Source organism: Xiphophorus couchianus, chromosome 5 (assembly GCF_001444195.1).
Source record: "Xiphophorus couchianus chromosome 5, X_couchianus-1.0, whole genome shotgun sequence".
NCBI classification, from domain to species: domain Eukaryota; kingdom Metazoa; phylum Chordata; class Actinopteri; order Cyprinodontiformes; family Poeciliidae; genus Xiphophorus; species Xiphophorus couchianus.
In genome coordinates this window covers 39,601,538-39,624,997 of record NC_040232.1, presented here as the reverse complement: position 1 = coordinate 39,624,997, position 23,460 = coordinate 39,601,538, and the positions used below count along the sequence as shown (strand labels likewise).

At 37.6% G+C, this 23,460-nt stretch overlaps 3 protein-coding genes across 6 annotated transcripts in view; all 3 read left to right on the top strand.

The window, feature by feature from the left end:
- Window positions 1-3,470, top strand: part of LOC114145204 (protein sidekick-1-like) — a 493,057-nt gene extending 489,587 nt beyond the window's left edge. For both annotated transcript variants that reach the window (XM_028018670.1, XM_028018669.1), the window contains one exon: window positions 503-3,470. In XM_028018670.1, the coding sequence (XP_027874471.1) occupies window positions 503-808 (306 nt within the window). In that variant the 3' untranslated portion in view covers window positions 809-3,470. The remainder of the gene's footprint in view (window positions 1-502) is intronic.
- A 4,318-nt stretch (window positions 3,471-7,788) lies between these two features.
- On the top strand, window positions 7,789-17,282 carry LOC114145309 (zinc finger protein 585A-like). 3 transcript variants are annotated; one of them, XM_028018810.1, is made up of 3 exons: window positions 7,789-8,035; window positions 11,243-14,551; window positions 14,590-17,282. In XM_028018810.1, the coding sequence occupies exon 2, from the start codon at window positions 11,367-11,369 to the stop codon at window positions 14,535-14,537; it is 3,171 nt and encodes a 1,056-aa protein (XP_027874611.1). In that variant the 5' UTR covers window positions 7,789-8,035; window positions 11,243-11,366; the 3' UTR covers window positions 14,538-14,551; window positions 14,590-17,282. The 3 variants fall into 3 exon arrangements, with proteins under 3 accessions (XP_027874611.1, XP_027874613.1, XP_027874610.1); XM_028018812.1 differs by having other exon boundaries at window positions 7,789-8,022; window positions 11,243-17,282; XM_028018809.1 differs by having other exon boundaries at window positions 11,243-17,282.
- A 1,003-nt stretch (window positions 17,283-18,285) lies between these two features.
- gpank1 (G patch domain and ankyrin repeats 1) lies at window positions 18,286-22,588 on the top strand. Its single transcript, XM_028017399.1, has 4 exons — window positions 18,286-19,104; window positions 19,180-19,321; window positions 19,417-19,492; window positions 20,883-22,588. The coding sequence occupies exons 1-4, from the start codon at window positions 18,676-18,678 to the stop codon at window positions 21,322-21,324; spliced, it is 1,089 nt and encodes a 362-aa protein (XP_027873200.1). The 5' UTR covers window positions 18,286-18,675; the 3' UTR covers window positions 21,325-22,588.
- Window positions 22,589-23,460: the final 872 nt, after the last annotated feature.

Sequence of the window (23,460 nt, the reverse complement as noted above, 5' to 3'; positions counted from 1 at the left end):
GTTTGTCACACAGAATCTCTGTATAATACAATGAAGTTTGTTGTGGTAATGTAATAAAAAGTAGTTAAACAGAGACTTCATGCTTTATGTTGAAAGTCTGTTTGAAGAGACAGACTGAGATGATTGAGATCAACATGTTTATGACTTTGAGGGGACAAAAGTTTCTTCTTCATTTTTAGATTTTAAAAGCAGCTTGTAACCATTATTTGGACAAAGGTTTTCTGAGTCGGTTTGCCTTTGTTTTAATTAGCCTCTAGCGCCCTCCAGAGGGCAGCAGCTCAGACGTGTTGAGAGGGAGTTTATTCTTCACTTTTTCTTTGAGCCAATGATCCGCTCAACTTATTTGGAAGCCTGCTTTTTATAGAGATTCAAATATGTTTTAAAATAGCAAGAAAATATAACAGAATAGTATTTTTTCTGTACCAGTAATTTAATTTTCCTGTCTTACTCTTGTTCCTGTAATAACTGGTAAGTTGAAAAGCATCCTGTTGTTTGTGTGCAGTTAACGGACAGCGACTACGAGGATGAACAGCCTAAGCACTCCTTTGTCAACCACTACATGAGCGACCCCACCTACTACAACTCCTGGAAGCGGCAGCCCAAGGGCCTCAAAGGGACAGGGAGTCCTTTTGCCTACGAGGAGTGTGCCACCGCTGACACGGAGCCCTACTATCAGACGGTGGTGACGCAGCACAGCACAGGGGGAGCTTACACACCCACAGGGCAGCCCGCGCACACACACATCAACCCCAGTGCCAACCCGCCGGGGTCACGCACTCCTGTGACCGGGTTTTCTTCCTTCGTTTGACTCTAGAGACAGCATTTGCACAAAGATGCACAAACACACACACACACACGCACTCATATGGAAGAAAGGGGTGCTGCCATGTGTTTGGGCTGAAGGAACTGGGAACAAAGGAGCCGTCACGCCCCAAAGAACTAATCTCACACTCCTTACTCGCCTTCGTCTCTGCTCATGAAGACCCTGTGTTCAGTGTGTGCTCTTTTTCTGAGTGTGCTTAAACGCACCATTACCGTCCTCATTTTCCACAAATTCTCACCAGCTTATTTAACCAGGTACTCCTGTCTACTCCAGAGACTCTCCACAGAGAGCTGTAACGACTGTATTTATGTGTTGAGCCCATTAATGTCTTGCTAAGACCCCCCCTGGAGCTGGAGGAAGCTGGAACTTCTGCACAAAACTTCTCGTCTGTTTTCTGTACCTACACTTAAGTGCATAAGTCCCCACTTAACGCACTTTCTGATGCGCTATTTCAGCATCTCCAGCTGAGAGACGGGAACTTAAAGGCTGTGGGGGAAAAAAACTGCACACGAAGTTTTTTCACAGACTGGTTCATGCACACAAACGCAGCGCTGCCAGCTTTCAGATACCACAGCAGACAAGAGAAGAAAGGAGAAAAATGTTTGATAATCACAGCTTTTTGAATCTGAAATGGACAGAGAGTGAGCATGAGCAGATGTTTTTCAGCACTTACCTGAAATGTCAGAGTGTTGAGCAGTTTGGGAGAGCGATGTTTGAATTGGAATACAGTACTTTAAAATATGTTCACATTTTATCACGTTGCAACCTCAAAATTCAGCTTGTATTTTATATGATAGACTATTACAAAGTGGTGCATACTTGGAAAGTTGGAAAAAAAATGATAATTTGCAAACTTCCCAAAGAAAAACAAAGTGTGCTACACGTTTGTATTCAGTCTCCTTGCATCAGAACTTTTGTTGCAGCCACAGCTGCACAACTTGCAAATCTACAGATTAAATGTTTGCCAATTTTTATTTGCAAAACAGCTGCTGCTCAGACAGGATGGAGAGCAGATGTGAACATCCTTTTCAAGTCTTGGATTAAATTTACATGTGGACTTTGACTGAGCCATTCATGATCAGACATGATCATTTGTTGTAGCTCTGGATGTTTGCTTAGGGAGGTGTGGTTGGAAGTCTAACCCTTTCTTTGCTATCCTGTTTCTGCTGGAGAAGCACCCCAAAAGAATAATGCTGCCACCATCCTGTGGGTGCATTCAGGTTGATGTGCAGTTTTAGTTGTCTTATAAGCCCAACTCCAATGATGTTTCAACCTATATTCAGTTGAATTCACTACAAAGACACAATAATGTTCAAACAGGTAAACTTCCCCCCAAATATTTACTTATTTGGATTTGATGTCTGCAACATGTCCCAATGAAGTTGAGACATTGTTTTACACAATAACATCCCAACATCACTGGAATTGGGTTTATATAAACATTATATTTACAATTTACTTTACATGTAAATTGTGGGATCCTCTGACTAGAGTAACATCATCCACAGGTTTGCTTTGGCCTCTATGCCAGTTCTATTTTTAGTTGGTGGACTGAACAGAGCTCTGAGTTTTTCAGAAATTGGGATCATTATGTAACCCAAACCTGCTTTAAACTCCTCCACAGCTTCTCCATGACCTGTCAACTGGGTTCTTTGGTGTTCATACATTTATACTGACAAGAAAATATTCCCAGGTGGACTACATTTACTAAGCATTTGACACTGGATTGTATTTATGGGTATCAGAGTGAAGAGGGTTAATAAAAAAAAACAGCACACCATAATTCAATTATTTTTGTTAACATTTTTTACATCATTTACCTTTTTTTGTACTACTCTATGTTCGTCCAACCCCTAACCTCCTACCTCTGGAGTTTGTGGTTTTAAATGGTAAAATGTTAAAAAAGTTAAAGACATTAATACTTTTACAAGGTATATGAAAAATTAGTTTGTTTTATTTTTTTTTTTGTTTTTCTTTTTAACTATGTACTTCCTGTCCTCCTTTTACTGCAGCTTCCTAAGTAATGCTTGCACTGTGCTGAAGCCCCAAACATTTCATCTTCATTTTGCCCAGATGTTATTTTGTTTGTCCAGGTCTTGAGTGCGACACACGTGCCTACAAGCTAACGTGTGAAACAGCTCTGTGCTCACTAAGCCTGCGCTAATATCTGTGAAGTTCACTGCACAGCAAAGTGTGCCATAGTGTGTGTGTGTTTGTGTTTTAAGATGGATTTTGTACATTTAAGCCCTTTTTACTTCTGTGTTTTATGTAGTTCTGATGTTTATTTAGTTTGATTCAAGCAGCAAAAGAACACAGCAGGAAGTGTATTGGCTGAAGGAGGGAAAACAGGTCTGATTTCATATTTTTTAAAAATCCAGAAGAATGGACAGAGAAGGGAGCAAGTTTACAGATTCTTCAAAGAAGCATTGTTCAGATTTGAATGGTAGAGCTCCCACAGGCTGAACCTTGGTTTAACTTTCAGGTGACTGATGCTCTCTGATCTGTTTCTCAACATGTAAACAAAATTCATCTGTAAGTTTTTGTGTCTGATTGATTTAAAGGTTCTCTGGCCAAGCAGCAGTGTTTCTCACTCTGACATGCTTATTTTCAGCCTCATACAGTGTGAATAAATGGTCATTGTATAACAGCGTGTTAGTGAGTATGTGAAAAGGAAGTGCACATTATTACACAGACAGAATTACAGATGTGGCCCAAGATATCGAAGTAAAACTGTTTGTTCTGAAAAGTTAAAGGAGTAAAAGAGGAAAGATATATCAGAAAGAAACGTTGAGTAGGTAACTGAATTATTAAACAATGAGGCAAAAGCTAATTACACTTAAAAAAGTTGCATTTATCACCATGCTGAGTTTTAATCTCAGAGTTAAAACTGTAATCACTACTTTAATTACACAAGAATAACAAAAACATGCATCTAAACTTAAAATTAAAGTACTAAAATGAAAAGTGCTTAAGTTATTGTTTGATAGTCTATAACATGAAACTTTTCCTCTATAATTAACAGTAAATATAAACCAGTGAAAATGCTACCCTGCATTCATTACTTTCACAGCAGCTAAATGAAATGAAGTTTCCAGATTTACTGGCATTGATTAGCTATTCCTAAGTGACCGAAAGGTGGAACTTAATTATTGAAACCTCTGACATGAAGAACTTCTTTCTCTTTACATTTAAATTAAGTGTAGTCTTCTTGAACTTTAAGGAGCTCTCAACACTTTATATGTGTCTCCCACATCTGGCAAGAGATTATTTTAGCCTGAAGGATTTTAAATCAATTCTTCCAACAAAGAAAAAAATACTTTGTTGTATTTTTCTCTTTTTTTCAGCACTCAACAAATTCTTTTCAGAACTCCAGAACTACCATCATCACTCTAAAGGTTCTGCTGGTCACTTTTACTTTTTTCATCTTTAATGTATCCTGGAAGTGAAAGCAATCTGAGCTAACCGAGTGAAAACACAGCATGCAGTGTGTTTGTAGACAAAGCCTGATCAGCAGAGCTTTTTACCAGGACCCTCTGTGTTTTTCTGCTGATGCCTGTCCCTAGACAACAGGAGGAGAGATTACTTAAACCTAAGAGTAACCCTACGACATGAACACTGTAATCTAAGAGACTACTGGGATTTTAGATGGCTCTGTTGCAACGTCTCTGACTCCAACTGGACAAACTGGAAGTTTGACTGCAGGCATCTTCCAATAATTAATAGAGGTGACAGGTGTTGCTCTTCAAACCAGTTTGGGGTGTGTGTTTGGGATTATTGTCCTGTTAGACACCAAATTGTGCCAAAGTTCCCATTATCTAGCTGTACTGAGGTGAAGTAGAGTTCCATCCACTTTGTGCAGTGTACCAGAAAAACATTGTGCCTCAGTAAACCCAATGTAGAATTTGCTGGACTATGGATGATGGCCATGGTGTTGGAGCAGCTTCCAGGTCATGGCTGTCTTGTATTGGTGTTGAACCACTTTCCTTTAATGAAAGGAAAGAGGAATGGAAAACTGGCTATCAATGAATCAGGGGTTCTGCTGCAATGGGAGTAAGTGAAACTGATTAAATAAATATGGAAGAGCTTTGATGGAGCATCGTCTGGAGATGAAGAGATGACATAACACACAAGGATCAGGTATAGGCCATAACTAAACTGACCATGACTAAACATCTAAGTGCCAAGGAGTGCAACACAAAAAAATAACCATGCACACACACACACACTAATACCAAAAAGCAAATTAGACTGTGGGTGGAATAGAACAAAACCACAAGATGAAAACAGAATCCTTCAACTCATGGCAGTATGGTATTGATGCCAATAAGTAGATGTGATTGTCAGATTGTATCTGTAAATTAGATATTTTTCTGTGCAACTGAAGCCAAATCTTACATTTTTCAAACATTTGCAATCTCTTTTGGTATATTCAAGAGAAATGCATAATACTTAAATACGCCTGCATTTTTACTTCCAAATGGCACTCAGTTATGCAACAGAGAGGCAGATAATAAGAAATCCTACTATCCAATAAAACTGATTATGGAAACAATGTACATGGTTTTCTGCTGTGTCTGAGCTGGACTGACTTGGAACAGGAGGAGAAGTTTGTCCACTGATCAAACATGAAGTGGGTAACAAGGATCTAATCTGCTCAGGCAGAGTTAATCCCTCACAAATTAATTTCAGCAACTTTGCCCCTAAACATAGACAGGAAAACACCTGACATTTAAATTACTGATTAGCCTGACGGCCTATTGACACTTATTAAACCCCTGAGTATAAGTGCAAACAAAGGGAGAGCACTCAGAGACGACATTATTCTGACAGATGTCACACATTCTAACTTGTTAAAATTGGTAAAAGCTTTTTCAATCTGGAGAGACTCAGACAGAAAAAAGAACAGCGATTAAAAAGGTTTATTGACATGCATGAATTTAAAGTTATTTGGCACTCGGGCCCCGGCTGACAACATTGAGCTGTGAATTGCAATAAGCTCGGATGAGCATTCCCGATGTAGGTTAGGAATGTCATCCCCCGGGACCCGACACTGGTGGTGGAAGTCGGTGAAGGATGCGAGCCTGAAAGCCGGGAGAATGGAGGTGGTGTCCTCAACAATTAGTGACAACTTTTGCAAAGATCTGTAGGTGCTTAAGCCATGGGCAGAGAGCTCAGGGTGGTTCAGAATTGTCTAGAAACTGGCTGCCTTGCTTTGATAGACTTAAACCTTTTTGTTTTTGTCTTTTTTGTAGCAAATATCTCGATTATATTTAGCTCTTTTATGAGAAGAGTTTGAAGCGGGAGGGACTAAGTACTACAACTAGCTGACAGCTCAGTGAGTGGGAGCTGAGAGCAGAGAGAGAGAGAAAAACAAAAATGTATGCTTTTATTTCTTACCATCTTCAACATAGAGTCTCTAAAACCACACACACAAATCTGGATATTTTTCTATACAAACTGTGGTGTTTTGAGCATTACGTTTAAATTATACTTCCCAGATCTTCATTATTTCTACTCATAGATTCTCAGCCATCGAGGACATGGCAAAACCAAAAAAGATTTAAGCGTAAACTAACTTAAGTTATGATTTAAATAACACATAACTTGCATGAGAGCCACTGCAACAAAATTAATATTTATGAGGAATTTTATCAAGTGGAGTTACTCATTACAACTTCTTTTTATTTACAGCCTTAATTTTTTTATAAAGGTGTACCAGAGGTTCTGTGCCACAGAACCAAGCTCATAAGCATTTAAATTTTAGTTTGATCTTTATGGGTCTCTATAGTTTGCTTAGTGAGAAAAACACATGTTTGAGCATTACTAGACATTTTTGGTCTTGCAGCTTGAACACATTAAAAACTTTTTAAACCACATTTTACGTTATATTTCACTGTATATTTCACTGCTGACCCCCTAAATTTGCTCTTAAAAAATGTCCCTGTTCAGAGTCCCCTCTAATAATGAAATGGGATTTCCTCCCTTGGCTTAAGCATGGAATATGCTGCAGTTTACTAGCAATGAGTTTTAGAGATTATTTTTAACCTCATTTATAATCAGTTACAAAATGTGTGATGGCAAGATAAATTTGGGTCAGCCTCTGACTTTGTTTACTTAGCTCTATCATCATTCCAGGTACACCCTCTGCATTGGTCCCATGGAATACATTTGTTCAAATCATAGGTTGAATTTTGCACAACTTTTCACTGCAAAACCTTGACACTGGGTGGGTGTATGTTTTGGTGATTAGACTTTCACATCAAAAACCAGTAAACAAAAACACAGTATTCTAGATATTTTAAAATAAAAATCTTTAAATTTAATTTTTGTGTTTAGAAACAAATTAGTAGAAATGTGTTTCTCTCTTCATATTTAAATGACAAAAATTGAAAATCAGAAGCAAAGATGCACTTTTTTTTCTGGGCATTTATTCTGGTGTAATAATCTACACCTTAATTAGAATATGCTTCGCCCCAAGACATCACTGCCTTTAACAATCTGGGGGACATTTTGAAATCATGTAAAAATATGACTTAAAAAGAAAGACTTTTATGTTTGTTTTTGATTTTTTTTTTTTTTGTTAGAGGAATACCTTACAAAGGGTATTTTGTAACAAAATTCTGTACTCTTTTTTTACTCTGAGGTATAAAACGAGTACAATTTAAAAAATTCCCTTTCTATTTAGCTTACTATATTTATATTTCTAGTCATTTTGAATTTTGGATACAGAAATGTTGAATACAGATAGACAAAAAATCTAGTATTTCAGTTTAAAAGGAATATTAAATAATGTATTATTATTATTATTTTATTATTATTATTACATGTCTATATCATATATGTAATAATGCACTGACGCCATTGTCACAAGACCTGAATTTATCTGAAGGTTTTTTAATAACTTTTTTCAGTTTACTGTTTGCTGTCCTGTGGCTCCTTGACACCAGGCGTCGCTGTAGGGCGCTGACATGTGAGAGGAAGCTGTTCTGAGAGCTTGCTTGGTCCCCGGAAACAGTATTGGGATAATAACGGGCTTGTTTTTACGTTTGCCTCTAATTTAGCTGCTTTCCAGCTCCGCTTATCGACCTAACACCGCAGTATTGCTGTCGACTGATTAAAATCTGCAGCGCAGGAACAGCTACGAACTCTAACTAACGGCAGCCGCTCGGAGCTGAAGCGATCCAAGTGTGTGTGTGGAGGTCTGAACACGTCGTGAGTTGTGGCACCCTTTTACCCCTTCTTTGTGGTGTTGTGAGTTTTCCTGTGCTCCGTCTCGTCAACGTTTTGTCCTGCTCATTTTTTCATTATATATTTGCACCTTTGTTATGTGCTGTCGGTCCTGTAGGAGATAGAAGACAGCCTTTATAAAGGGGAAAAGGGATGTAGGAGGGGTAGATTGGGTGTCCTTGCTTCATTCATTTTACAACTGTTTAAAACATGGAACTGATCTACTCGCAAGAATTATAGGATATGACTTAAACCTGGAGGAACCATCGTTTTGTGCTCCATCTGAATCACGTTTAAAGAAATGTGGCTTTTAAAGATGGCAATAGATGAAGTTAGTTTTAAAATGAATGCCATTATTGACGTTAGTCAAAACAATACGTGATAACTGTTAATCTCTAATCAATTGTCATAAATTCTAATCGAAGCGAATATTGTCTTTTTTTTTTTTAGAGAAATAAATACATTTTGATAGGTCCTTGTTTAATCCAAATGTTAGCTCTGGTCTCCATGGCAGCCTGTCCTTCATGTTTTAATTGTATTTACTTTACCTGATTCAGTTGACCTCATAATCTCTTCGGCATGCGATGTTGTTTTTTATTTCAAAAGGGACAATGTACATAACATAATATGCCACAGTTAGCCAAAAAGACTAGTTTTCATCTGTACTCCCTCAAGCTACAATCAATATAAATATTACAATGCAATACAGACAACAAGTTTCTTCCAAAACAGGAGAATAATAATGATAAATTAAAAGCATTTTTATCTAAATGACTATATCAAGTTACATAATTAAAAAGCCATAAAGCACAAAAGTTCAACAATACATTAAAACAAATAAAATAAAAATGAGTCACATGATCAGTGCCTGCACATTTGTTTACCCAAGAGCCATTCTTTAGTAGCAAATGATTTTAAAGACTGTTTGGTATTTAATTCCAGTCGTGAAAAGCTCTCACTCAAAATGAGTTCTGACCAAATGTACTCTGTCTAAGAAGTACAGGAAAGCTCTGATGGTCCTCACAGACGACGATGTGACAAGCTCTTCAAATGAAGGAGGTGCAAGACCATACACACAAAAAATGACCAAACGGAGATGTGCAAATATGGTCATATTTTCCCAACTCAACAAATTATGTTTTGTTAAAATATTGCAATGATGGTATCCTACAGGCTTTTTAATCTAAGATTTTAAATGTCTGTTTATAAAGTACCTCAATAGGCTGTAGTAAATGGGTCACCCTGCTCCTAGCTTGAATCAGTGCATTCATGAATATTTTTGTAACCAAGTTAGTTAAACCGTATCTTGCACGTGTACCTAAAATATGCTAAATTAAACTTAACTGTTTTTGTTATTTTCTTAACATAAGATTTTAATTTTAAATTAGTATCAAAGACAATCCCAAAATATTTAAATTGTTTGACCAATGTGATCTTCTCTCTGCATGTCTGGGTCAGGTGTAATTTGTGGTCTTTCAGTAAAATACATGCTAACTGTTTTAGAAACATTTAATTGAAGACGGGCATGCTGAAGCATAGCATCAGTAAGTCTCCAAGCAATTTGTTTTTATTTTTACTATGTACATAGATGACAGTAACATTGGCATACAATTGGATATCTACACTGTCACAAGCTGATGGGAGTTCATTAAAGATTAAGCTGCATAACAGTGGTCCAAGTATTGACCTATGTGGGCCCCTATTAAGTGAGTTTGCAGTTATAAGTATCTAGCTAGGTAATTATTTAAATGTATTATGTTCAGTCTGTCAGATAAAAACTAATCAATTTAATTGTGGTCGGTGAAAAGCTAAATTTTGATAATGCAGAAATAAGGACTTTATGATTTACTGTGTCAAATGATTTATATTTGACACAGTAAATCTCCTTAAATCTTAAAAACAAAACCCCAACAATACTACCTCTATTTGAAGATGTTCTAATTTTCTCTATGTAGCCGTTATGAATGTTTGGGATGAAAGCCAAAATACATCATATGTAAGGAAAATGGGCTATTATTAAGATATCCATTTTGTAGCTACTTTTGAAATTGTGGGTAGGACCGATATGGGTCTGTAATTTTGAATATCTATGGTCTTACCAGATTCAAAGATGGGTGTAATAATTGCCGATTTTCATGCAATGGGAACGGTACCACTCAAAATTGAAGAATTTATCAACTTAAAGAGTAATGGGTACTTATTATTGCTCAAAGCTCAGAACTTTGGGCATCTGAGAGGACATATCATATATACATCTTTAACTGAAGCAAATCCATTACCGGTACTTTTAGCACTCTAGATTTCTTTTAGGGAAAAAAAATGGGTAGATCATTTTTAATATGTATAGGATTAAACAGAACAAGAGTGAAACTATGAGCAATTAACAATACTGAATGCAGAAAATAACTGTTCAAGGCCTCTACCATTTCACCAGGGTCCTATAGCACTTTTCCTACCACTTGAAGTTTTAACCATTTGAGAATTTAAAATGTGTGCCTGTTGGTTTCTTGTGTTGCTCCCACAGAATTTTAGAAACACGTCTGGCCTTTCTAATAATATAAATAAAAACAGTTAGCTTTTGCCTTTTGAAGTGCTTTCACTTCTTTGTTTCTTAAAGTAACAAATATTTTTTGCCATGAATTAATTTTGATTTCAGGGCCTTTTTAAGGGCTGCATCTATTGATTTCATTAAGGTCAAAATACCTGTATTAATCCATGACGCTCTACTTCTGTTTCTATGTCTATTCCTTACATTTGTTAGACACAGACTTTTTTTATATATATATAGGTAGACTTTTTTTCATGCACATGGTGCTGCATGGTAGAGTAATGTTTAGCACTGTTGCCTTGCAATAAAAAAGGTCCTGGCTTCAAATCTCAAAACTCTCCGTCTCTACTGCTCCATAGAGAGCAGTGTTTGGTTCTCTCCCAAACACAGACATAAGTCGTGCGTTAGGCGTATTAGAATTTCAGAATTCACTATTGTTTGTTAGTGTATGTGCACATGTGTACATTCTTATTTGTCCTGTATGTTTCTTTGATGGACTGATGTGGTTTACCCTTCCCCTTGAGTTTAAGTGTATGTAATTTTGTTGAGTTTTAGCATATTAAAGTTAGTTCAAAATTTAATCTGATCTTTTTAATGTTAGAAAAACACACAACCTAACTACATTTTGTTTGTTTATTTTACAGTTCAGAAGACTGGTCTAAGAACTGTGAAACAGCAGAAGTTTGAAGACAGACTAAGGAAGGTGACGTCTTCATTCATCAAAGTTTAGATAGGAGCTTCAATCAGCTCCTTCATGCAAAACCCATAATGTGTGACATTACTGCAGAGTTAGCTTTGGCGGATGTGAAGGAAGAAGTTTCTTCAGAGCCACGCCCAGAACCTTTGTTCTTAATCCTGCCCCCACCGCCACCTTTCTCTCTGGTCCCAGGAGAACTCACCATGCCCTGGCCAAAATGGCTTAAAGCTTTTGAACACTACGCTCAAGCATTCAGTGAAAAAGCATTTGGTGATAAAGATATGGAGGACTCCAGTAAGCTGGTGCTTTTACGAAGTTTCCTGGGCCAAGAGGGACAGAACGTCTATTCAACTCTGATCAGGAATCAGGCTACGTATGCTATTGCTATTTCAGAACTCACTGCTCATTTTAGCTCTGATTATTCCACTCAGGCGCACCGCCTTAAGTTCCACCAAAGGGTTCAGATGCCTGGAGAGACTGTAGATGAGTTTGTTACAGCCCTAAAAAATCTGCTGAGGCTTTGTCAGTATGGAAGGTACAAGAACAAACTTCTACTAGATCAGCTGATTGAGAAAACAAACAATCTGCAGCTCAGAGAGAAGCTTCTGATGAGGAAAGACCGTCTAACCTTGGCCAAGGCTCTGACTATTGCTAAAGAGGCAGAACCTTCTTCAAGTGGTTCTCAGGAGTTGGATTTTGATGAAGTGAGTGTGGATATTGGAGAGGATTCAGAGACTCCTGTTCAAATTAAGCGCAAAAGAGGAAGACCTCGGATCGGGGAAGAAAAGGTTAAATTTAAGGCACCTGTGGCGGAACCTCAACAAAAGCTCAAAAGAGGAAGGCCTCGACTTGGGGAGAAAAAGGTTACATTAGAACATCTTGTGACTGAGCATCAACAAAAGCGCAAACGAGGAAGACCCCGGCTTGGTGAGAAAAAGGTTATGTCAGAACTACTTGTGACTGAAGCCCAAAGAAAATCTGACAAAATCAAAAATCAGAACTCTCACAGCAATGATATGATGTGTTATAGTGGTAGTGAAGGTAGATCCCAGGCTTGTGATGAACTAGATAATGCTATCACCTCATCACCTCAGATAATGGAAGATGAAAAAAGCAACCAGTCAAGTTGCTGTGCCGAAGACAATGATGACAGTAAAGATGAAGACTTCTTCCCTCCTTCAACTAAGGGAAAAGACCTTTGCTGTTCCATCTGCATCAACAAGTATTTCAAAACAGTGGACAAGCTCAACAGACACATGAGGACACACACTGGTGAGAAACCATTCAAATGTCTTCTCTGCGATCTCACATTCAGTCAGTCTTACCACATGACCAGACACATGAGGAACCAGCATGCTGCGGGCCCATATATTTGCCCCACCTGTGGGATAAGCCTGGAAAGCCTGGCAGAGTTATTTAAACACAAGAAGACGCACAAGCCACAAATCCTTTACTGCCCTGACTGTAACGAAATCTTCTTAAACAATGAAGATCTTCGTAATCATGTGAAGTCACACAAGAAAGACCTGTCTTCCCAAACAGAGGGAGAAAGCAGTCAACAACAACCTCAATGCATTGAAGTGAAAACTGAAACTGAATTATCCGATATTTCTGCAGAAGCTTGTGAAGCTGCTGAGAGCCATTGCCTGACTAAGGGTGTCAACTCAGATACTAACTCTGAAAAAGTTGTACTAAAGAAAACTAGAGACAATTCTTGTCCCATTTGTGTTGGGAGGCGCTTCAAAGGCCCAAACAAACTTGCTAGACACATGAGGACCCACACAAAGGAAAAACCTTTCAGTTGCCCCGTCTGCAACAAGACGTTCAGCCAGTCCTATCACATGACACGTCATGTGAGAATTCAGCATGGTCTAGGGCAGTACATCTGCCCTCACTGCGGGAAGAGTTTCACCACCTGGCTAGAACTAAAAATACACAAAAGGACTCATGCTCACATTGATCTTTTTTGCCTGGCATGTAATAAGCAGTTCAAAGAGAAGGGTGCACTAGAAAAGCATCTTAAACTACACAAAGCGGTTGAGCCCAGCCCTCGAAGCCTCATCTGTGGTGATTGCGGCAAAGAATTTGGCCGCTCGTATCATTTGAAGAGGCACATCATGTCTCATCGTAAAGCTGCAAAGTCTGACTTTTACACATGCCCTGACTGCAAGCAAATCTTTTATTTCCCTGAAGACCTCAACAAACACCTCGAAGATCATGTGAAGGAAAACAGTGGGACGTGTCCCAAATGCAACGAGAGGTTCGGCAGTGCGGAGGAACTCGAGACCCACATGCAGGTTCATCGGAAGTCTTTTCCTTGTGGTACCTGTGGGAAGAAGTTCAAAGTGGAGTATGCACTGAAGAAACACGAGGAGAGTCACCAGCATGATCAGTATTACTGTTCATTGTGTCAGAAACACTTCATGAAGCTGTCTCATTATAAGAGACACGTACAGGTCCACGACAGACGAGAATCCAGATGTCCACACTGCAACGACGTCTTTCTAAAGCTTACAGCTTTCAAATATCACCTTCGGACGCACACTCTGGAAAGGCCGTACCAGTGCAGTTGCTGCATTGAGACCTTCGAGCAGGAGGAGGAATTGGAGCAGCACTGCCTCAAACACAGGAAGTTTAAGAAAGAGAGGCCTTATTCATGCACACGCTGTGACCTTGCTTACTCAACTTTGGTGGAACTGACTGAGCACATGATCTCTCACGAGGGAGAGCAGCCACAGACCTGTCCCTTTTGTGGCAAAACCTTCCTGAACAAGAACAAGCTGGAGCGGCACATAAGTATCCATACCGGCGAGAGGCCCCACCTGTGCTCCATCTGCGGTAACGGTTTCCCTTCGGCCGCCAGTCTCAAGCTGCACGTCTTCATTCACACCGGGGAGAAACCCTTCAAGTGCCTGCAGTGCAGCAAGAGCTTCAGCTCCTCCAGCGGCTTGCGTCTCCACAGCAGGCAGCACATGGATGAGCGACCCAGCTATGAGTGTCCGGAGTGTGGCAGGACGTACGGCCGCCTGACAGAGCTGAAGATGCACCAGCGCTACCACACCGGGGATAAACCGTACGCATGCACCTGCTGTAGCAAACGCTTTATTAGCAAAGACAAGCTGAACGTTCATATGAGAACGCACACGGGAGAGAGACCCTTTTCCTGCCCTCACTGTGGGCAAACCTTTACACAAACTGGGGACAGAAACAGACACATCAGTAAATATCACCCTATGATCTAATCAATCTGCAGGATTGCAGGATAATTTTAAAATGTTAAAATTAACATTTTAATTTTCCTGTGAAAATTACATTAGTAGTTTTGCATGCTTGTAGGTATACTTTTAGGACTGTAGTTGGATTCACTGTCATATTATTTGAGAACGTGCAAGAATCCAAATTGTATTGGAAGCATGTCTTCAATAAACGTAGTGTGTGTCCACAGGTAATCCTAAACACAAGAACTGACTGATGTAGAGCTTGATAATTGAAAGGTGCTCTGCTTTTCTGAAGCAATAAACTAGTCACTGACTAACTAGTTTATCTCAGCTTATTTTATAATAATTTTATAATGAAACAGTTGTTCAAGAAAATGTTTTTTCAAACATTTAAGATGCAAAAATCCTAACAGATAACTGTTGGTAAATATTAAAATATTGAAGAATAATGATCTTCTTGTGCTAATTAAAGCCTAAGGACAAATTGTTCAGTACAAGATTTCAAACCTATTGTGATGGAGGGCTATAGGTAAATTAGATTCCATAGATGTAATGAGAAAATGTTTTATTTCAGGCATTAGAATCTTTATACTTAACTTGGACTTGGAAAACATGACTTATAAACATATCTGATGGAGCTACAACTACACCCAGAACATATATATATATATATATATATCATACAAAAGTTATTTGTTTAGTAAGCATGTCATCTAGTGACTGTAATAAAACACTACATTGAACAATCTGGAAGGAACTTAAGGAACTGGAGAAACTAGGCAGACGATCAAATGGAGGGAAATTGCATTTATTTTTCTTGTTGATTTTGTTTCCAACATTTTATGTTAATTTTGCTTCCTTTAACATTTTAAATTTGCTTGTGGGGTTGCTATTTCAGCAAGTATTTTATTACTGTTTTAAGATGTCATGAAAATAAAACTCTTAATTCACACAAACATCATCTTGTGTTGAGGTCATGTTTTGTAAAAGATAAGTATTTTTGGACACTGGATCATTTTTTAGTAATATTATTTTGAACTATCACTACTTGATTGAAATTTGTGGATGCTTTCAGTAATGAAAAACATGTTTTAACCAAAATCCACCATACACAGACCTACAGTTTATTATAGAGATCTCTTTTTATACACCAACTTTCTACTGTGCCTTTTATGCCATTTATTGATCTAACATGGGTGCCCAAAGTCAGTTCTCAAGTCCTGGCATCCTGCGTGTTTTAGTTCTCTCCATGGTTTCACACACCTGGATCTAATGATGCTCATTAGAAGGCCTAAGAAGAACATTGACTTGCTGAAAAGATTATTACCACCACGGAGAGAACTAAAACATGCAGGATGCTGGCCCTCGAGGACCGACTTTGGGCACCCCTGAGAAGATGCAGTAAAACATATTATCATGACCTTCTAAGTTCCAAAACCAAAATATTGTCCTAGATAAGCCATGGATGGCAACAGGTGGTTTGGTTCTCGAACACATGTCCAACTTGTTCTTCCAAAAGAAAAGAACTATATATTTTTATGTAGTTAAGAGATAACTACAAATCTAATTAAACTTTAATGAAAACAAAAGTTGTATCTGATGTTTCAATTTCAAAAAGAGGTAAAAAAAAAAAAAAAATCAATCTCCTGTCCTGACTCCCGTTTCCTGCCCCGGTGTGTTCTTAATCTCTTAAAATAATGGAAGGGTCTCAATGGTACCAAAGTAATCTAAATTAAATTAAATTATTTAATTTCCCCATAGGATTAATAAATGATTTTTTAATTTGAATTGGATTAAACAATTCCAAAAATAAAAATTACTTTAAAATGTTTATTCTAAACTGTCTAAAGTATATTTTAACTGTCCAAAGACAAACTAAATCAACAGAACTTTTAATTTATAAAGTCTTATACTATGTCACTGGCCGGTCCATGCCCTTTTTTAGAGATGTGCCGATCAATCGGCCACCAATCATAATTGGCCGATTTCCGTGAAAAAGTGTATGATCGATGATCTCCAATCACTGACTGTTGTTGCCGATCACCAAAACCGATCACCTGCATCTGACTTTGCAGCCTGCGTGTGCTGTGACCTTGCCTGGCATGTAATAAGCACAATCGGAATCGGCTGCAAAAAACCTGATCGGAGCATCCCTACTTTTGATTTATTAATTATTGTAATTATTAGTTTAATAAATTTTGTAATGGAAAAATTGACTTTGAAATGCACTTTATTCTGCTGAAATGTATTTTATAATTGTGTGTTTTTTATTTTAGTCTATAATATACCAGTATTTGCCCATAACTTAATATTTTTCTGTCTTATGACATCATTGTTATATGTTAAAATTATGCCATTGTAAGTTTTTTGACCACCACTTAAGTCACACTTTTATGAAATACTGTTTTACTCTTGCTTGAGTAATTTTTTGAATGGCATCTTTTTACTTTTAACTTATGTTGACATGTTGCTACTTTTTCTTAAGGAAAATTTGGGAACTCTACGCAGTTCTGACACCAGGTAAAAAGTCTTTATGCTTTGAAAAATAAGGATAATTATAAATAAATCAAATCCATTCAAGATGAAAAGCGAGAGTAAAAGTGTGCCGTTTGGCTTAGCGCCACCTCGTGTGAATTTAGTGAGGAGAAATGTCATTGTTGATTCTAAACAAGTAATTTTGAGATGATCAGTCATATTGTGTAGTTTTCCTAACAGTATTAGCATGTTTTATGTATACCATCACACAATAAAGGGGAGCCTTCTGTACAACTGCCTTGTTTTTTTGTCATCATAATGTGAGGAAGCCATCGTCTGTGAAATCTCACTGTTTAGATCCCGATTTAATGAGAAACAGCTTAGTAAAGCCATGGCAAAATGGATTTTAAAAAATTATACCACTGGTTCTCAAGCTTTGCTGCAAGTAGATCTGGTGATATCTGGGTGGCCTTTAGTAATGCTTAAAGAAAATGTTACCAACTATTTACAATGTAAATATGAAGCATATCAACTGTAATGCAGATTCAATAGGTCCAAGCCAACAGGACTTCTTGATCTTTTGTTCAAAACCGGTCATGTGTTAAGTGCAGTGGAGAATTAAGATCATCCCGGAAGGTGACCTGAGAACCAGCTACATGTGCAGTAATGTATTCCATTTATCTTGAAAATTATAAGACAGATTTTGGAAAAAAAAACATCACATCAAACTCTACCATAAACATAAAAAAAACATAGACATAAACATAGGGGAAAAAAACCCTGTAGGCTTTATAAACTATTGTACCCAGAGACCAGGATGGTTAGCTACACAAGCTGAAGGTGATGTCTTACTTCTCTTCATTTTGTGTGCTTAGTTCAATCATCCCTTTATAAATTTGAGTAATCAAATTATTAAAATACTACAAAATTAAAACATAGGTTTTTATGTTTTTACTTTATTGAATACAAACTGCCTGAGATCGGAAATACGAGATTCCTCATTTATTTCAAGTTGAATTTGCCTTTTGTATCAACCACTCCGACCCAGGCTGCACCGTGCATCAGCAGCAGTCATAAAAATAAAACTTAATTCACACAAACAATATCCTGTGTTGAGGTCATGTTTTGTAAATGATAAGTATTTTTGGCTTGATGATACTGGATCATTTTTTAGTAATATTACTAAAAAATATTAGTAATTTTCTAATTGGTTGAAATTGTCCTGAATTTCAACCAGAAAACAGAATCACAGTTCAGTAGACATGTTAACACCCAAACCGGTAGGTGGCAGCACTCAAATTAGTTCTCGGAACGTTTAGTGCTCCCGGAAAAACAACGTTAGCTTCAAAGATCACGAACATTTTCTGCTCTTTTTGCTTATGATGCCGAGTTTCTGTCTAATGAATGTATTTAAGCTGTCCTGGTAATGTGAAGGATTATTATCTAATCACTTACCGTATCTCTTAATTTAAAGTTAACGCCTTTACCACGGCTTGCGGCTAGTTTATGTTGTGTTCGTGGCTAAAGATAGTTTAGGGTTCAGCTTAGCCTTCAATTTGTTGTTGCAATTTGCAGCACGGACTGCAAATTGCTATGCTGTTAACAGGCAACTGGCATTGCTTAATAAGGTAACTGTTGAAGCAGCAGTGAACTTTTAACCGGGAAAATCAGAAGTTTGACGCTTGGAATGGCTGCTTTAGGATTTATTCCTGCCATCGACCATGATGCTTTTAGTTTCGGAACGGAACAAACGTCCACCAACAAAAGTTCCAAAATAAGTGGAGAAGAAGTCAGGAGGTTCTATGAAGACTTAATTAAAGATGACAAAACCCAGAAGGACCAGTCACTGAGAGCAACCCACGGGAACAATCGTGACAGGGGCTCTGATAGAAGAATGAGGAGGAGAATCAGGACTGGACGAGTGCAGCAGGTTCGACCCGAGTCTGTGGTCCAAATGGAGGTAAGACGTGAAAGAGAAGACAACCAAAGAAGACAGTCTGAGAGATCAGAGAGAGCCCAGGAGCTGCAGGGGCTCAGGCTGCTGCGCTGCGCTCATCAGGGGGACATTCCAGGACTCAAGGAGCTGATCTCAAAAGGAGTGGACATTAATTTCCAGGTAGCAACACCCAGAAGTGTTGTTTCTTTTCAGCTTGATTTAATGTAATTTATCAGTTTGCGTTTTGTCCTGTAGGACTCCTATCTGTGGACAGCCGTGATGTGTGCCAGCTGGTCAGGACAGAAAGCTGCAGTGAGACTGCTGCTGATGCACGGTGCAGCCTGGGTCGGAGTGGTTGATACAAGAGGCAAGGATGCTCAAGATCTGGCATCAAAAGGTATATTTGTTTGTCTGTGCTAACCAGTCAGTGTTCATAATAATTTGGTTTGTATATTTTTTCTGAATATCTTTACTCACCCCCTTTCTTCACAGCTGGCCATGATGACGTCCTGAAAGAGTTATTAAGTTTTGGAAAAAGCCCACAGAGAGAGACACATTCTCATTACAGGTTAGAACATGTAATTACAACTGAAGAAATCACACCATTGGCACAAATAACTTACAGTCGGCGTACAAAAACTAAGATACCCATGTAAAAACGGAAAATGCATTCATCTCAATGTGTTTTGTGAAAAGGTGATGTTGCTTATCAAAAGTAAGTTTGTTTTTTCCAATATCTAAATAAACTCTTTTACTGGATGCAGAAGTAACAGATCAAAGTATCTGTGTAAGTTAATATGAACATAATGTGGATACAAAACAAGCATATGTGAAACTAAAACACTTCTTTGTTTGGACTTTTTACCTAAGATATAGTGGCTCATACCACTTTCACTTTATTATAATACATCCTAAGCTCTTAAGTTGCTTTTTATATTAACAACATTTCATATTTTTACAATTTATAGACAACTACTACTCATTGGTAGTTGTTATTGTGTCTTGTCTCTATGCTGTAACTGCGAAGTAATTTCCCTGCTGGGATGAATAAAGTACTTCGATTCTATTCTATTCTATATCCACAGACTTCAATTCATTTTATTTGAATTTCATTTTTTACATTAACTTAAATTATGAGGTAATATTTGGATTTGCCCTCACCTACTCCTGGTGAAAAGCTAGAGATTATTTTTTAATTTAAGATATTTCTAATTGTGGCTATTTCTTTTGAATCAGTTATATACATATAAATGCAATTTAATTAGTGAATGGAGTCGAGCTGTATGAACTTAATGAAAACTAGATGCACTTCAGACAGGTCATGAAGAACAAGTTTAAAGCAGGGCTGTTATAAAACAATATCCCAAGTATTAAACTTGTTCAAACCTTCATATTGCAATAGAACAAAGAATATGGGACAACTGCAGACCTGCATCACACAAATGTGTGCACACTTTTTTTACTGCTGTTTGTAGAAAAAAACAACTTGACCACCATGTGTCCATGTCCTTCCCCAAAGCAGCTGGGTGCAGCTTTCCAGATGTAACTTGAAAAAGTTCCTGGGCAGCTTTGAAGTTTTGGAGATCAAATATTTGAAGCAATATTTAAAGCCTAAAAATGTGACTTAATTTATGCATGTCTAGTGTCCGATATCAACTATACTAAACTATATTTTAAAAAATCTTAAAGCAAATGGTCCATAGTAATAACACTACATCTGTTTTTTAAGATACAGCTATTCGTAAACTGCCTGCTCTGTTGCACATTTGTCAAAATACAAGAATACAAACTAAAAAAACCATCCAAATTTCTATATTGTATGCACATTGTATTAAAAGAAGAATTCACTCTTATTTCACAAGAATTTACAACCAAATCCGTGGTGCTGTATTCACTGAGTTAAGACAGTCAGATACTTTTGGCATGTCTGCTCTGACATGTTTTCTTAATGTTCTCAGTTTGCTCCAGCCTCAGTGGTGCGATGTGTGCCGTTGTGAGTACGGAGGCAGCCACTCGTCGCATCTTTCCTCTACTCTGCATCAGTTCAGTCTGCGCCGTCCTCAGCCCACGCCTTACTACTGCCTCCCCCCGTCCAGCAACAGCTACAGGATGATGGTTCGCTGCGGCTGGAAACCGGGTACGGGTCTGGGCCCAGAGGCAGACGGCGCTAAGCAGCCTGTATCCACCGTATTAAAAAGAGACCAGAAAGGTCTGGGATTTGGACCAATAAAAAGACCTAAAGTGACTCACTTCAAAGCTGGTGATGCTGATGCCGTAAAAAACCAACAGCAAATGAAAGAAAAAAAGGGACTGAGAGGACAGAAGAAGGATGAGATCAAGAGAAAAGAGCAAGAAGATAAAAACTGGGAGAGAGATTTTCGTGCTTCGTTTTATCAGTAACACCTGGCCATGCTGTCCTGCTGGTGCTCTCTCTGTGGACTTGTCTAAAACTTTTCACACTGCAGCACACTGGTTGCTGCAGTGTGACCTTATCTCAGTTTTGGCCAACATGTTTTCTACAGTTTGTGCAATGATGCAGCAACTATCAGATGTTATTTCTTTTATTTTTTTCTGATTCATTCTCACTTTTGGGATTTGCTGTTGACTTTCTGAAACTGTTTCAAAAAACAATTAGTATTTATGTTGTAGCTATATCAAAAGAAAGTAAAATGCATTTTTAATGTAAAAAGCAGTGGGCATATATTTTTGATAAAAATGTTAATTTATTGTCATTGTTTTCTTGTTTCTTGAAAATCCCGTCAGTGATAACAGAAGTTTAACATCACTAACCAGGCCAGTGGCTCTCTTTAGGCCTTTTTGCAGTGCAGCGCCCCGCCTGGCCCTTCTTGGTTAATTATTGCTATTGTAACAGTGAAAAAACAATTGGCCCTTATTTAAGATCTATTTTTATGTTATGAGGCTGAAAACTGTACAAGTAACATCCTATATAAGAAACTGTAGCCATCATGTTTTTAAAAAACATTTCATGTTTTCATTTTGAATCTAAGAATAGGAATAAAAAATATTATTTAAAAATTGCAACAGATTTTCTGTAGTAGATGTTAAAAAAAATTAAGATGCCTTTTTTTTTTTTGAAAAGTCAGGTAAAGATATATGTGGCTCTAAATCTGTCTTTGTTTTTTTTTTCTTTCTGCTGGACTGAAGGAAAAAAAGTCTTTGGATTGTAAACGTTGCAAATTCCTGTTCTAGAAATTGTTCTGGGGCCCATGGTGCAGGGAATTTTGGGCTTCTTTTCCAATGTGAAGAAGTGAAAAATTGCCAACATGATCATGTCCAGCATTAGTACTGTAACCGTTATGTGAAGCCAACAAGCACTGAATTAAATAAAAACATGTTATTCTAGAAATATGTTAGTTTGCTAACGAACATATTGACTGGCCTAAAGAGAAGTTACTAACCTTAACCCATATGGACTAATGAAACCAGGATTATTTGTTTTATCTAAAGGCCAAATGATTCATCCCTAACCCGAGCAGTTACTAAGCTCTCTCTACTGCAACTCCAGCTACCTTTTCACCTAATTTAACACACCCAGACATGTGACTCGCATGTTTGTTCTCCACTGCTTTGTCAGCTTGATATTATCGCCCTTTGCCACAGAATTGTAAAACACTCATAAACCTTTACTGTTTACCCCTCCAAACGTGAATGTCATATTTACTTGATCTTGCTTTTACAATTGTTTAGAGTCAACCAAAAATTTACAATTTCATATGGAAGGATTAGCATAACTATTTTTTACAAACAGGTTTTTTGTTAACCATTTTAAAATGGTAATCGGAGAGATAATTGAGTATTTTTAAAGACAAACCTGCTTTATGTGTATTGTTTTTACAGATTGTTGTAAAAACTACTTCTACTTTTGTCGCTTTAGTCTCAGCTTTGTATCCACTTTCCTCTGGAGGACAGTGGATATGTAGTAATATGTAGGATATGTAGTAATCTTCATACATGATCTAAAGTTTTTCTTTGATTAACAAATCCCCTCTGGTTTAGATCGATCAGGTAAGGAGTTCTCTAACCACCCATCTGTATACGATTACCGACAGTTTATAGTCTGGGTTACATTCGGCTTAAAGCAGAACTTACAAACACACACAAGGGGAATCTGTCCCAGGAAAACAGGTAAGGTATGCTACACCATTTATTTTGAAAAAATAAATAAATAAATACCCAAATCACTCAATAAGAAATAAGTTGATCCTTAGCAACAATGATTTATTCAACTAGAATTACAATACTACAAAATAATAATAGTTATCTTAATAGATAGATCTATAACCCCATTCCCTCAAAAAAAAATAATTATGGTTACTCGGTTTAAATCAGCACAAGACCTAATTAAGTAAATGTCCAAAATTTTCCAATCCTTTTTTCAAAGAGATTATTGTCCATAAAGCAGTTCCATATCCTCGAAAAACAAACAAAGTCCTGGAAGTATTTCCCCAAAGTCCCGATCCAAAATGAAAAATCCTAACGTCCAAACCCCTCCCCAAAAAGATACGGAAAAAAAAG